The 16,034-nt window shown below is 40.8% G+C and overlaps 2 protein-coding genes across 8 annotated transcripts; one reads left to right on the forward strand and one right to left on the reverse strand.

Moving 5' to 3' along the window:
* Positions 1-7,194: 7,194 nt before the first annotated feature.
* Positions 7,195-12,152, reverse strand: tmem81 (transmembrane protein 81). Of its 2 annotated transcripts, none has more exons than XM_078090348.1 (6): positions 11,987-12,152; positions 9,568-9,800; positions 9,002-9,147; positions 8,614-8,729; positions 7,618-7,811; positions 7,195-7,398 (listed from the first exon to the last, which is right to left on the reverse strand). In XM_078090348.1, exons 1-6 carry the CDS (start codon positions 12,150-12,152, stop codon positions 7,270-7,272), a joined length of 984 nt encoding a protein of 327 aa, XP_077946474.1. In that variant the 3' UTR covers positions 7,195-7,269. The 2 variants fall into 2 exon arrangements, with proteins under 2 accessions (XP_077946474.1, XP_040050514.2); XM_040194580.2 differs by lacking the exon at positions 11,987-12,152 and adding an exon at positions 9,959-10,122.
* Positions 12,078-14,789, forward strand: LOC120829782 (ras-related protein Rab-7L1). Of its 6 annotated transcripts, none has more exons than XR_013452990.1 (7): positions 12,078-12,259; positions 12,358-12,484; positions 13,028-13,099; positions 13,177-13,358; positions 13,574-13,695; positions 13,863-14,297; positions 14,434-14,789. XR_013452990.1 is itself a non-coding variant. In XM_078090381.1 (7 exons), coding segments are annotated over exons 2-7 (567 nt in total). In that variant the 5' UTR covers positions 12,078-12,259; positions 12,358-12,366; the 3' UTR covers positions 14,435-14,789. The 6 variants fall into 6 exon arrangements, 4 of the variants coding, with proteins under 4 accessions (XP_077946507.1, XP_040050128.2, XP_040050131.2 ...); XM_078090381.1 differs by having other exon boundaries at positions 14,226-14,297; XR_013452989.1 differs by having other exon boundaries at positions 12,088-12,484; positions 13,863-14,011; positions 14,226-14,297.
* Positions 14,790-16,034: the final 1,245 nt, after the last annotated feature.

Genomic DNA, 16,034 nt, shown 5'->3' on the forward strand with positions numbered 1-16,034 from the left:
AGCCAAAACAGGGAGCACCACACATAAGGAATGAGCCCAAAGTACACTTTGAATATAATCTCAACCATTTGCTGAGACAAAATGAGTTCTGAACTAAACGAAGGCAGGGGGGGGAGGAGACGAAGCTTGGCCAGCCGTACACTGTGTAACATAATTGATGTAGAAGCGGTCAGGCGGCAGGGAGTCGTATTTAAATGAAGCTCCTTGAGGTGAGCGTTGGCTGTGATTTGGTATGTGATCGTCTGGAAGCGATGATTCAATCTGCTGGCTGTCAAACGGCCACGACCGGCGGGGCATGACTTCCGTGTCCTGCATGAACTAACGAGGTACTTAATTATTCATTTTTATAACAGAAACGTTAGACCCAAAGGGAAACGTATTTAATGTGCCTTATTGTCAGGAGACACACACACACACATTGAAACGGCAGCTCTTACTACTTCCACAATATAAATGTCAGTGAAAGTAAACCTGCTCTGTCGTCACTGCAGGACACACACGCATAGACACCCCCCCCTGTGAATGTCTCCAATTACCGAGCAGGTGAACCTTGGCAGGTCTTCAAGAAAAGGTCAATCATCGGGGATGTGTGTGTGTGTGTGTGTGTGTGTGTGTGTGTGTGTGTATGTGTGTTTTTGTACCCGCTGTGCACTCAATTTTAGCTCCTATCTTCTATTGTGTTGCCTTTCATTTTACCTTGGTTGTAGGAATTCAGCTGGTACATTTATTTTATTTCATATATATCAGAATACATTGGTGATTGAGCAGACCAGATGAAGCAAAGCTGTCTCAGACACCTGCTGCTTTTTGCTTTGTATATTTCCCCTGTCTTTACTATTTGGAGTAGAGGGCAAACTGACAGTGTGAATTACCTCATCCGGCTGACTTTAGACCAGATAGTATATTAGGATTTAAGGACAGATGGCCTCATCTGGCGTGCTCTTTGAGCTACATTGTACATTTTAGCAGTATGACAACAGCTCTCATATTGTTGTGACCTTGTGTGTCATCACGGTGAAATGAGGCCCTGGAGACACGGGGATTAATGCCTGATTCACGCCTAATGTGAGCTTCAGATGTCAGACAATATGGATACCACTGATGGGTCTTGTAATGACTATACAACTTCTACGGTTACTCAAAATTCCTGGAATGAAATTGCTGAAGAGCCGGATGGTGATGTAAGAGGGTGGAGCCAAAAAATAAGCTGTCTCATAGATAGTCGACAAATTGAGCAAGAAACCGAATTCTGCCCATCATTAACTCTGTCGCTTTGTCAATTTCCCTTGACAGATAATCTATTCATCCTGTTAGCAGGATAAATCATCCCAGTTGCCCAGCAATTCTCTACAATCTGTTTCAGATTATCTCACTAATACATTGGATGAAGAGCAGACCAACATTGCAAACCCCACATCGGGCAAAACAAAACAGCCGCTCCATCATCTGCCTCTCCAAGCAGCAGGGCCTCTCTGACACCACCATGCAGGCCAGTTAAGAGGAAGCAAGTCACAAGGCAGATTGTCACTGACACCCTGAACAGGTTTCTCAGACAGGAAAAAATGGAAACTCAGATTGGGAGAAGGACATGCATGTGTAACTAGCACTGAGTATGTTCACTCATTTACCCACACACAAAGATATACACGCGCATGCTCGCGGTTAGTTTGGATTTACATGCTACAAGTTATACTGTATATGAACTTTCTCCATCAGTTGCAGACAAACTTATAAAAAATCTACAAGCTTCAAACTTTTTTCTTTCATTCTCAGCAAAAATGTATTTTAAATATGTAGATAATTTAACTGCTGAGGCACATGACAAAATATTTGATGAATAGTTGATCATAGTGCATAATAGTAGCTCTGTATTTGATGCCAGATCTTCATACGGGTTTTTTATAGCTACTTGACTTCTATTTACGTTTGTGACACAACAAAGTTCTAAATCGTCAGCAGTCTTGGGCGATGTCAGTCCATGCATGGCAGACTTCAGAGAGGATGCAGGACACAGTGGGGAACCCGAGTCTTTTGCCTACTTCTTGAGAAGAGCCTTTTGGCAAGGACCCTGAGCGTGAAAGCCAAGCTCTCGGCAACACAAACTGGAGCGTAGTGGATGGCCCGTCAATTAAGAAATGCATGCTGTTGATGCAGCAAATCCTCAAACTGGCCGACGGACATCCTGAATCTCCTCATCCACCGCTGCACAATTCTCCCTCCACTGGTACGGTTCTATGAAGAGGCAGCGCAAACCTCCACCCAACTTGGTCTTTTTCTCCTTATTAAGACTATGGGAGCTCATCATCATACTTTTAACTCTTCTATCTATTTTTGTTGTTGTGCTGGGTAAAACCTGCATATCACTATTAAAACACGCTTATCAAATGGATCAAAGATCGTCTGATACAGGATCTGTAGAAGGTCCAAAATAATTTTAAAATAAATGACCTGCTACGTGCCATCTGCTGCAGTATGAATCAGTCATAACACTATGATGATTACTTTCTTAATGTGGTTACTAAAGTGACTCACTAACGTTTCTGGAATAAAAAGTGCATGCATGACAGGACAGACCGGCTCTAGCTTGTCAACATGGTGATTTGACTAGATATCTATGCAACACAATACACAGACGACTTGAAATACATAGAAATATTATGGTATCAGTTCAAATTCAAACTAGATGTTCTTGCCGATGGTTTTTGTCAGATATAGCGATATTCCGTTTGTGACATTAAAAAAACGGTGCACTTACACGCAACAGAGAAAGGGTGTTTCATAGAAATGTCAATGCTACTCGGGCAGCAGGTCCTAGAGAGAAGAGGACAGCAGCAAAAAACAATGGATGCAGTAGAAAAGGTTAAGAGCCCTTCAATAAATATCTGATGGGTTTATTTTTCTTCGAGTAAAAAAATACATTTTCCTTTTTTTTGTTAAAATTTGTGATCGTATAGAATCTATTTACTATGACTATAGAATCTAGAATATATGTAATGCAGGAACTTTTAGAACCGCATGTTGCCGCCTGTTCAGAGTTTTTAAAAATGTTTGGATGACAGACAGAATAATAAAGGCCAAATGAAAGAGAAGCAATGAGATGACATTGATTGACATTATCTGTACAGCTGGGCTCATGCTAAAAGGGCTGCTGTATGACTAGATTTCCATGCCCACCAAAAAATCTCTTTGTGCACTTTATGCCCCAGTCCTGAATAAATTATCATTCAAGTAGGGGAACCTGATTAAAGCCTTTCAGTTTTTTAATTTCGCTCTTTAAGTTCTGAACTGGGAAAACCATTTAATGTCATTAAATGAGAACCAATTCATTTAAATCTGCAGGACTTCCAGAACATGCTGGCGGCTTTGTTACGCGACATCTGGTTCAAACTGCGGTGCCGACAAATCAGGGATGATGTTTGTGTTCTGCTTTGACCAAGACAGTTGGAATTTGTGGCTGCGATGACAAAAAGCTCCAGACAAGGAGAGGAGATATGTGTGTCCACCCAGCTGTCATGAAAGCGAGATGTTAGTTTGTCTCTAGTCCAGAGGGAAAAATGACTTTTGAGTTCAATCAGGAGTGCATTCATTAAAATTTAACAATAATTTGTTTAACAAGCATATTTTTTCAATTCCGCAAAGTGTTTGCCGATTGTCCTTCATTTTGCCGTATGCGATAATCCAGGTGTACAGATGCTGGGGTGAGATAAGGCATTTTCCCCCTGGAGTCCAGACACTGGAGGCGGTGGTGGTGGTGGTGATGGAAGTTGCTGCAATCCTATGATAAGCCTGACTTTGCTGCTGATCGGAAGCATCCGGTTCACGCTGTAACGCCAACTGACAGCAGCAGAGAGGAGAACGGGGACGAGGACGGAGGCGGGAGAGCACTTACAATTTATTTATATTCGCTTCAAACTTTAACCACCTCATCCTATTTGTTTTTGCTATTGAATTTTTCAATTGACCATTGTTAAAAAGTGGTTCTAGTGATTAATGTGTTCCCTTTGTTATGACTGGGGTCATCTGTGTAGTGTTTGTGGGTTTCTTTTGGTGTCTTTCTGGTTTCTTTATTCAAACAGGGATGTGCCACCACCAGGCGCGGATTGGTGGACGGTCTCCCACCCGTCCTGTGATTGGCTGCAGCCGGCATATAATGGAAGCCAAGATGGCGTCCGAGGCAGAGCAGACAAGAGCAGGGGAGAACAGCAGCAGAGCACAACCCTCGTCCTCCTCCTCTTCCAACCAGCCACTTGTAGCATACCGTGAAGCTGAATAAGTATTCTGTTTTACTTTTGAGTTGGTTTTCTCCTGTTTTAAAGTAGTTAGGTAGGTAAGACTGATGTCATTATTTTTCTCCTTTGTTTTGGTAGGTCAGCGTCTTATTTTCTAGCTAGGTTCGTTTTTTGGTTTGTTTGTTATATTGGGGATGGGCAACGGCGAAGCCGTGGTTTGTCTTTGCCTCAACATACTGGGTTTTTCTCAACCTAGAGCTTTTTTTCAATAAATATCCCCTATACAAACTTAAAGTGTGTGTGGCTATTTGGGAGACGGGGAAGATTGGGGCCTATTCATGTTGCACCTTAGGCACCCCTAGACTGGGGCGTAACACCTTGTCCTATTGAATAAATCGTTCTAATGAGATCACAGCACACGTTCTTAAAGAGTCCAATTTGCTCTTTTTTTTATTATCAATCAATAATACTGTATTGCGGTGAAAATGTAAGAACATTATTATTGTACTTGTATGGTGAATTAATTAATCAATGTACTTTTATACTTTTCACTATAGCTTATGGCTCAAGAGAGGCAGCAAAAAAACAATATTGTTTATGAAAGATCCAGACTTTTTCTAAGATAGCAAACATCTAAAGGTCACTCGCAACACAGCCTGACATCTATTTCACTTTACATTTTAACTACAGGAAACTGAGAACAACACGGGGGGTTCGTTGATCTCCCCAGTGCTCATGCTTCTAACAAACATCTAGCATTCAAGCTCTTTCAGAATGATTCAGAATCGTTTTGTTGGCGACATCATCCTATGTAGATTTCAATGGCAGTATAATGTGTTCTATGATGGTTCTGTGGAGCGGTAATTAAATTGTTTGTGCAGCGAGCACTGAGAAAACAGTTACATCTTGTTGGCTGATGTTGTAAATAAGCACATGGAGGGAAATGACGCTCTTCGGTTTTCGATGGAACAAGTTCTAGAGGAAATGAATGAATTACTGTAAGCATATCACCATAATTGCATTTGCGTTATTTCCCCTGAGCCCCTCGTTTGCCTCCGCTCTTCCCAAAACAGCACAAATAGAGACGTTCATTACCGACAAAGACATCTCTCCTAATTACCTTTCTCTCTCTCTCTGTGTCAGTTTGTACGCAAGCCAACATCTTTTAATATTGTGACCTGTCCTAAAACGGGCTTAGATATTGAGATTATTTAACGCTCGGCAATAGTGTGTAAACTCTCTAATTCAAGCTCTTATCACCAAAAGTTGTAAAACATGTCCCGTTAGATAGTAGTCTGTCTAAGTTAACAGGTGTATGCAGTTTAGCACATTTGCATTGGACTCCTTCTCTGTCCCCGGTAGATAAGAAGCCTTTATTTGTCACATTCAACATCACAAGCGACAAAAAATAGGGTTTGTACAACAGTGAAAATGTGATCTCAGTTACCTGTTTTGGGGGATTTGTTACTTATCCGATTACCAGAGCTGATGATTGTTGGAACAGTGGACCGAGACCGTTTTGATCGGTTTTATTTCAGCTGTGTTGATTTTACCTACAGTTAATGCTCAACTGATAAGCCTTTTTCAAACCTCCCAACCGCATCCTTACGTCTACCGTACCTTTTCGACCAAATCGATATTCTGCAGCTATTCATCCTGAAGTCCTTTTTGTCTTTTGTCTGGTCGTCTCGGTACAAAAACATCTCAAGGACGATCTTCTTCACTTGCATTGAGGGATATTTAAATAGTCACAAATATATCTCTATATCTCTATATCTATCACAAATATAAGTGAAGGGGACAGTGTGCATGAGTCGATATGTTACATATTGTTATATTTTCTGCCCTACATATTTTCCTACAGACCTTTTCAAAGTACTGCTTTGCAAATGTTTTATCAATTTTGATTTAGCTAGATGTTACCATTTTAGTGGTAACATTTAGCTAAACCACTTTTAGAATCAAAGCGTCACTTCATCATTTTTCCTCCATTCAACCGTTTTGGCGATCAATGACTTGAGATTCATCATCTGCATTTTTGAGAGGATGCTTTTCCTCCCCCTCCATCAGCTCAGTCCCATCAAGCAGCGTGGTCACGGTGGAGAAGTTGAATGAACATGCGCATCTCTTCCGTCATACTGTGCATCGGAACCTTCCTAATGAACCGACACTGCCATCTGCCGGCACACAGCTAGACAACAACCTGACACACAGTCCTGACTCCTGACGTCAGTTGAAATGTTTTCACTTTTCCCTCATTTGTTTTATGGTTAATAACCTGGTCAACCTCCACAGGTCATCTTATTTTTCTTGAAATAATGTAGCCTCAGGACCACATCCCCTCTCCTCTCAGGTTTGGACCACCGGTTTGGGTGGGGCAACTTATTATTATTATTTATAATAATCATTATTTATCCAGTCATATTTTACTTTGAAATTAAAAAGTAATTTTTCATTAACCAATAAATTAGCACTTTAGAGTGAACGAATTTTCAGTGGTTAATAAGTCCTTAGTCTCCTAATTTGCATGAAATAATCAAGTTTATGTTAATTATCTAGCTCTCAGATGAGAGCCGAAATACTTTAACAAAAGGAAGTGCTGGTTCGAGATATTATGTAAACAAGTTGTGACTGAAGGCTACAGCTACTGATTGTTCCAGGAGATACTAGAAGGGCAGTACGTGTAATATTGGCTTCTAAAAGAATATGCTAATCTTCATTTCTATAGTTGTGCTGTATATGGAGGACAATCATACAATCATAATAATGTGATGCGAAAACGTGAACAAAAGACAAATCGTAAGGCAGCGTGATAAACTAAACACAACGTTTGCTTGAGCTGAAGATGGAGTCAACAATTATCTGTTATGTTGTTATTATTCCCAAAGAAACTGATTGTAGCCTTGTAGAGCTTATAGCCTAACTGCTTTAAAAAGTGGATTTATTTTACTGAAATCAATCCCCGTTGCAGCTAAGATCCTTGTTTATTTGTTGTTGTTTTTCATGGATGGTACCAATATCATGCACGTGGAACAGAAGTTTAATTGTCTATGCGCCGAGGGATGCAAAAACAGCATCTGTTCAATTTCCGGTTGTCCCTCCTCACTGCCCAGTAGAGGAGCAGCACCAATGCAACAGCTGCGCTTGACAGGCTCAAACTGATCACCAACTGTGTAAACAGGCAGAACAAATTGGCTGGTGGTGAAAGAGATCAATATATTTAGTGCCACGTGTGAAATGTACCTTTAAACACTTACATCTTAATCAATATAGTTAGTTCGGGATCTGGAAGTTACATTTCACAATTTACATGTCATAGACTACATTGTTAAGTAATAGAACTATCATCGTGGGCCCCAACGGATGACCTCTTAAAACCAAAGTGTACTTTGTAGAGAAGAGCCGTCAAGTAGTGGTGTTGGTGTGACACGGTGTCATTCTGCCAGTTTCCAGTGGACTCCCACCGGGCCTGAGAGCTTTCGTAGTCCAGATTGAGAACCCCGGCAGGCAAAACCCGGATCCCCCAGTAAGCCCTCTTCACCCTGCGTAGAGCGACGTCCTGCACGGTGCAACAATAAGTACCTGAAAATGACATGATTGATTAGTGGCACTTTATTTGATCTGGAGTTATTTATAGAGGTGCAGTCACGGCTTTGTTTATGCTGGTATGAGTACAAATTGTATCACAGCTTCTACAATGTAATTGTGAAAATCTTAATTATTTCATTTTTTAAGAATCATTTGATTGCCAATTGACTTGGTAAATGTTATTTTTATATTTTTATTACAATAACAACTTGTACTTGACTTGGCATCTTAAAAAAGGGGCAAATTGTATATAACTGTACAACTCCATCCATCCATTGTCAAACCGCTTATCCTGTACACAGGGTCGCGGGGGGGCTGGAGTCCATCCCAGCCAACTTCGGGCGATAGACAGGGTACATCCTGGATTGGTCGCCAGCCAATCGCAGGGCTACACAGAGACATACAACCAATCACACTCACATTCACACACCTACGGGCAATTTAAAGTCCCCAATTAACCTGATCCCCAGAGCATGTCTTTGGACTGTGGGAGGAAGCCGAAGAACCCAGAGAGAACCCACGCAGACACGGGGAGAACATGCAGGCTCCACACAGAAAGGGCGGAATCGAACCCAGGACCTTCTTGCTGTGAGGCAACAGTGCTAACCACCACGCCGCCGTGCCGCCTACTGTACAACTCAAATTGTTGTAACTGAAAATCAGATACTGTAGAGCAGCCCAGCCAAGAGCCCAAAGGTGCTCTAAGCTTAAGCCAAAATCCTGTGTGTGTGTGTGTGTGTGTGTGTGTGTGTGTGTGTGTGTGTGTGTGTGTGTGTGTGTGTGTGTGTGCGTTTACCTGCGTCCTCCTCCTTGACGGGGTTGAGAATCACTCGATCCAGCAGCGGAGCATCCCAGCGGATAAACAGAGAGTCATCAGAAGTGATTATTCCTCGGGCGTAACGCCACGACACCCTGAGCCAATGAAGGAAACATCACACTCAGCATTACCCTCCATCACAGCAGCAATGGCAGGTTGTTCTCCCTCTTAAAGATGACACACCCTACCTTCATTGGATCATTCAACAGATAGCTTTGAATGGCAGAATGCAAGCTTTTAATAATTGTAAATAAATGTGTTTTTGGCCTTGTTGGACTGCAAAACCTGAGCATTTTTCTTCGGTTCCGAAGGTTACTGTTTGTAATCAAAACAACACCAATCCCTAATAAATCTCTTCCACCCATACCTCCAGGAGAACCTCCCCATGGCCTCCAAGACTTCTCCCAGACAATCAACCTCCACTCTTTGTCCTGAAGTCACAGTCATGGTGCTGAGTCCACACTGCCACGACTCCAGACACTTTACCTTACGGACACGGCAATCCCCCGACACCTTCCATCAAGGAATTTACACAACAATCGGATCATTCAATCAAAAAATATGTTCTAGTTAAGCAAGTTTAAAATGAGTAAATCCAGACTTAAAGAGTTTTAGTAGAGCTCTGCGCAATTAAATACTAATCTCAGTTTTGTTAAATTCAATAGGGCTGGCCAATATCTAATAGAAAAAGTACATATCCTTGTTGATGGTCCCTGTTACTTAAGCTCACGAAGAGACACCACTAGTAAATTGAGGGGTTTCCATAACCAGATAAAAGTTCCTTAGAGTAAATATTAAGAGGGTTTTAAATGATATCTTCATTTTGAGCCAGTTTTGACTTTTGTTACAACTTGATTTAATTGAGGTTAAAAACAAATCATTGTTGGTGCGACGCAGCCTTAGTGTTAGCTGTTCAAGTCATCTCTGTTCTACCTCCGTTGCATCTCTGCTGGTCACTTCTTCTGTGGCTTTCTCGCCATCTTTCATCAGACAAACGGTTTGAGTTTTGAAGCCCAGCCCACAGGTGGCGCTGCAGGGCGAGCTGTCAACAATCACCCCCACCGGCACGCTCTGGTCCTCCTCAACTGAAGTCAGATGATGGAGGAACAGCAACAGGAGGCAAATCCTGACAGTCAAACGTTGCATCTTGCTGTCTCGTGGTAAATCTGTGGGACATAAAAAAAGCTTTTAGCTTACCGCTCAGAGAACACGTTGTATTTAATCCTCTCACTAAGGTCATGAAGTTTATTAACAAATGTGTTAGTTGGGTAAAATGGGTTAATCAATCTGACTTTAAACTGGGCGACGCTGCACTAAACTGTACCTTGTATGATGTTCTGCTCACCCAGTGTTTTAAAGGTCCAGTTGTAAACAGTTGGCTCACCTTTTTTTTCAAATTGAAGTCAAAGAGTAAAAACAATGACAAAATGATGACTGTTGGCACTTAAGTGTGGATTTTCAAAATTAATTTTGAACTGCATTTTGTGCTGTGACAACCAACATTCCAGGCTGCAGGTTCCGTCCTTCCGTGGGTCAAAATGTGAAATAGAAAAGACATAAATATGTCAAGGAGAACTTTGTCTAATTTATGACAATTTGATAATGAGTTTATGGAGAAGCTTTTTCAACAATGTTCAGTTGCAAAGTGCTGGAGAGGGAGTAAAGGCTTTTGCATTCATTCATTTTATTTTTATTTTCTAACTTTATGTATTTGTTACATAACACTGAAACATGTTTAGATCAGGTTTAAGAATTTAGGTGATTCGATTGTTTTAAATGTATGAAGAAACCAATTCCCCAAATTAAATTAATAATTAATTTAATTAATAGTTATTTGTGCTGTATCCTTTTCTATTCGGAGGCCTGTTTGTGGTGTTGAAAATACAACACAACCCTATTTCGTAGCGTCATATTAATTTCCATTAAATCTATTGTAGGCTATTTGATTTTTGCCACAGAACCGTTCCTTTGGACAGAACAAGTGAAAGACATTTTGTTCTCTGTGGATGATTCTGCAGGTTGTAATGTGACCGCTAGAGGTCAGACAAATACCAGCCTAAGGCCCAGCACCACATGCTGTACTGTAAAGTCATTGTAGCCCTCAGTTCATTCATTACTTTGTAAGTTTAAAAATAAATCACACTTCGTTATCATAGAATAAAATGGTTAATCATCCAAATTATAAAATATGATACATTTGTATGCATATTTTATGAAATTGTTTGCAACTGCCTTTATTAATATTCTGTTTTTAAATGAAATATTCAATGATACTGATCGTGATTCCATCCATTATCTTTAACAGCGATCTTTAAGAGGTCGCTGGAAGCGACCCCGGCTGACAGGTTCGACAGACACTTTGAGACTGTGGAACGAATGATTAGAACCCAGAGACAAGGAATAAAGTATTATCACTTCAAAGAGGTCATTAAAAAGCCGTAATGTTTAGGGAAATGGCCATTGTAAAAACATCTCGCATTAAGCCTTGGTTAAACTAATCAACACATTGAGATTTTCAGGAAGGAAATCTGACTCTTCCGCTCTGCCTGATTATTATTCATAGTACCCATCGTGTAGGAAAAACTCTTTCTAATGAATATTAATTAAAACACCTACAAATACAACACAAGTCCATTATTTTCAACTTGAAGGGGAAAATAAATCGAATAATTAAGAGTACGATACTTGAGGTTTTGTTGTTTGTCAGTCCACTTTCATAAAAAAGAAAAAAGTGATGTTGTGATCAGATTAACTGTATTTGGCTGATTTGGTGTTTTCTGGTGGAATGGACCTTTGACAATCAATCATTTTTAAACCCTGAGTGGTACTGCAAGTGAAAGAAAGAGGACTAACACACAAAAATACACACAAACGGGGAAAAACCCTCGAACAGCATCACTCAGAGAGCATCAGAGAGGAACTGAGAATGTTCATGGGCCAGAGACCGTGGCCTAGATAGCAGACCAGAAAACGAAAAAAAAGAATATGGGTGAAGTGGAGGAGAATGAACAGGTGGGCCAGAGGAAAACACAGATAAAGAGAAGTCATTTGAGAACTTAAATAAAGGAAAATTTTGTAGTTTCACTACATTTAGTAGCAAAGGTTTAAGTGAGCACATCGAGACCAAGTAAGCACCTGACTTTAATGGCAAGTAATACAGAGTTTACGTTCAGTTAATGTTTGACTCGCCATTAGTTCTGTCAACCATTATTCCCTAACTGAAGCTGGTCTAGTGGGAGAAGGAAGCGGCATAAAGAGCTATAGGGGGGATTTCATTTTAAAACATTGAAAGGGAAACAGCATTGTGGTAATAAACTGCATGTAGGTCGAGTTCCACTGTTAGATGTACAACCTGAAATCAAGAAGGCAGTCTTCAAGGCAACGGCAGAGTGCTCACGTGTTGTAGTTTCCTGATCCACAAAGGCGTGTTTTTTATGACGCTGATCTATTTCTGGGCTTTGGCAATTCGCTTCCTGAAAACAAAGCTTTCGAAAAGAGGGCAGCGCAACAGTCCTCATCGTTTACAGATTGGGTAACTTGTGCATATATATTTCTTTTGGAGTTCAGAAGGGCTAACGGCAATTACAACCACTGCAAAGAAAAGCCCAGGTAAAGAAAAAGCCAGGTGGGTTATTCTTCAGTATTTCAGTCAGAGAAAAAAAAATCAGAAAAAACAGGCAGTAACGCTCACTTGAGCCGTTGGCACGTGATGTTGTCTGGCAGAGGAGAGTGATGAACGAGCACCTGCTGAAAATACTGATTGTTGGCGATGGAAATGTTGGGAAATCCTCCTTTGTGCATCGTTACGTCAACGGACAATTCAACCAGGCCTACAAGATGACAATGGGAGGTGCGTCTGGTTTGGTTTGGTTTCGCCTTTTCTGTGTTCTGTAGTACAAAGGGGCCGTGCCTTACACTTGTTTTGAAACCTGTGGAGTTGGGTTTGTGTATAAAGTTTGAAGTATTGGTATAAGCTTTGTCGAATGGTTTACAATTTTCATCAACATGATATTTGGATAAAGACGCCACAGGTTAGAGCTTTCATAAATGTCATAATACATCCATTGTCAGTCCTCTAAATTTTTTATGACTTTCCTACACCCAAGCCAAAACAATTTTAGATATTTACCTTGCTGCAGGTATGGATGGTTAAATCTGAAGATATTGAAAGTATTTAGCTAGAGTTATGCTCCCTGTGAGTAAAGGCCTTTAGAATAAAAGTCCAGAAATTAGCAGTAAAGATTGGGGTATTTTCTGTTTTCTATTTTGAGCAAGATTTGTACAACTATTTGTCTTCAGTTCTGTTTCAATTGTTTCACTTCTCACTCCTTACCCCTCACTTTCTCTATTTGTCTTCCTCTCATATGTATTTTCTTATTTCTTATATCCCTAGTGGATTATTCTGTGAAGCTGCTGCTGTGGTCAGATAAAGAGAAAGTCACACTCCAAATATGGGACATCGCAGGTATCAAAATGGTCGGTTCAACGGAGGGATCGAGGGACGCATGGATGAATAACATAAACTCTTTGTCTTCCCTCCAGGCCAGGAACGTTTCATATCCATGAACAGGATCTATTATAAAGGCGCACTGGGCTGCGTTGTGATGTTTGACGTCACCAACTCGGCCAGCTTCCTCAACTGTCGCCATTGGAAACAGGACCTTGACAACAAAGCCACGCTGCCCGACGGAAACTCCATCCCGTGCATCCTCCTGGCCAACAAGGTGAGTCACCGCATTCGAACAATTAACAACTAAATGTGTGTGTCTGTGTAACTCACAGAGATAATGGTCCTCTTTCCACTTCTGTCAGGGACTGAAACATCACATTAAATGAAACCATTTACATCAAATAAAGGGATTATTCAATTCCAGTCACGATTCTGAACCACTAACCTAACAATATCGAAATGCATTAATGCTTCTCTTTCTCTCTGCAGTGCGATCTAGCACAGCGCGTTGTTTCCGGAGACAGCATCGACCGGTTCAGTAAGGCCAACGGGTTTGTTAGTTGGATGGACGTTTCGGTCAAAGAGAACAAGAACGTTGGGGAGGCTATGAGGTAAAGACACATATAGAGTATAGATTTGAGGTGATGCAGTGTGACTGAATAGTACATTTTAAAGTACTTTTTCAACCAACAAGAAATCTGTGACGCAAATATGTAGTCTTTTGTTAATTAAAAAAAGAAAACATTCACCGATTACTTAATCTCGGTCACAATCACAGTTCTGTTTGAAGAACTAGTTCCAACGACAAGAGGCTGCATGGTGGTGTCACTCGTTGGAATCCTTTCAGGTCCTTTAAAGGAGTACCAAGATAAAGAAAGGACATCAGCAGACTATGCTTACAAACATATTGGTCATGTATGTCAAAAGGTAATATAATTTTCCCTCAAAAAGTGACAAAAAATACAGTTTCTGTATAAAGGCTTCTGAAAATGTGACACTTCCTGTATTTCATCATTCATTTCCCTTTTTTCAGAGAAAGTGGCTTTACACCTGTTCCATCAAAGCAACGTTTAAACTGTTATAAGCCTGAAATGAATCAGGAAATTAGAATATGGCTTCATGGGGATTTTTGTTTACCTAGATTAATTTTCAATGAGTGGATTGCAACATGGAAACAAGAGGATGCTAAAGACCCTGTCCCCACTGTTTGTTAGTGAGTATTGTACTTGACGTGTTTCTCTCAATGCCACTGAGACAAACGCATAAAAAAGAATTGGTTGGTTGAAGACGTTCCTCAATATGAAATATATTTTGTATAATAATCATTGAAGTCACTGTATCTGTTTTAGGGTGTTAGTGCAGGAGATTTTGACGGTTCAGTCAAGTCTGGATCCTCTCCAACCTGGACCTCAAGGGAACATTTACCCTCAACTGGACCCAGAGTGCAACAGAGGAACGGGCTGCTGCTGAATCACAGCAAGAAGCACACAGTCAGGACCTGCTCATCACTTTAGATCACATCCGGTTGTTTGAGGCGCCAATGAGCACAGCCTTTACTGTGGACAGAAGAAGCACATGGGTGTTGATGTTTGGGGGGTGCAGATTGGTGATGCTGCTAAGTCGGTACTTGGTGTTCACGTGTGGGTCTGCGCTGATCTAAGATGGCTCAAAAAGAACCGTATAAACACTTCAATCTGGGAAATGATTTCCAAATGTAGTGTGATTTTTATTTGTTTTGAGTTAATTCTGTTAAGTATTACTATCAAAAACCCCAGTGATCGTCACTCCGACGGGAATAGGATGGGAAGGAGAGGGAGGAATGAATAAACAGAAGGAGCAGAGGCAATGTGTGAGATCGTGTGTATCGTGTTCAAGACAGCAACCACATCACTTCCTCCATTAGGCTGACACACATGTGTGTGTGTTCCAATACACATACTCACATGCTATTTCTTATGCCAGAACAACATTTACTGTGTCCCGATGCATCGAAAGTGAAATGCAAAATGCCTAAAATTCCAACCTGCCCCGTAGCATCCGCTCCAATTTTGCATTATGTAAGTCAACATCATTTTTAGGCAATTCTGAACCACAATCGTTGGTCGTAAAAGATTTATGAGCAAGAGAATCAAAGTCCATGGTGTTATGAGAAAGTCCCTATCGATTACATATTGTGTGCAAAAGTAAGTACTTTGTAAGTGCAACAGCAGAGTAAGCAATTTTAAGTAAACAACACACGGTATCCGTGGTGTTCCTCTGCTAAGGAGAGTTGGCTAAGTGTGTGTGTGTGTGTGTGTGTGTGTGTGTGTGTGTGTGTGTGTGTGTGTGTGTGTGTGTGTGTGTGTGTGTGTGTGTGTGTGTGTGTGTGTGTTCATATATGGTTTAAGGCAAATGGTGGGCATGTGCTGCCGTGTTAGAGTATGCATGTGTCATACTAAGTCACATGGATGTGCATCTGCCTTGGAGATCAAAAGCTCACACACATGCTGTCGACATTCTGCTTTTCACGTCAACGTGACCCTGTGACAGCAGAGAATTGTGGGTAAATCCCCACTAACCAAGGAGGGTTTAGAGCACATTCAAAGCGCTTTACATAAATTGTCAAAAGGTGAAGTGGAAAAAGAACACATTGTATAATACAAACATAAGGATAGAAAACAAGTTAACTTTAGATAGTAATGCAGTGTAAGAAATCATCAAATTGTATTTTATTTATTTATTTGACCTTTATTTAACCAGGTAAAATGCATTGTGAACCAATTCTCATTTACAAGGATGACCTGGTCAAGAGGCAGTAGCACAGTCCACACACAAACAGCACAGACACAATGCAGTATGACAACAACATAGTTAAATTAATAAACACTATGTACAAAAACAAATTATTACTGGAAGTACTTTGTAAAAAATGGAAGCGAGAAGTGAGGGCTGGTCAGTCAATAGATCAAAT

The sequence above is a fragment of the Gasterosteus aculeatus genome, chromosome 2 (genome assembly GCF_964276395.1).
Source record: "Gasterosteus aculeatus chromosome 2, fGasAcu3.hap1.1, whole genome shotgun sequence".
Lineage (NCBI taxonomy): Eukaryota > Metazoa > Chordata > Actinopteri > Perciformes > Gasterosteidae > Gasterosteus > Gasterosteus aculeatus.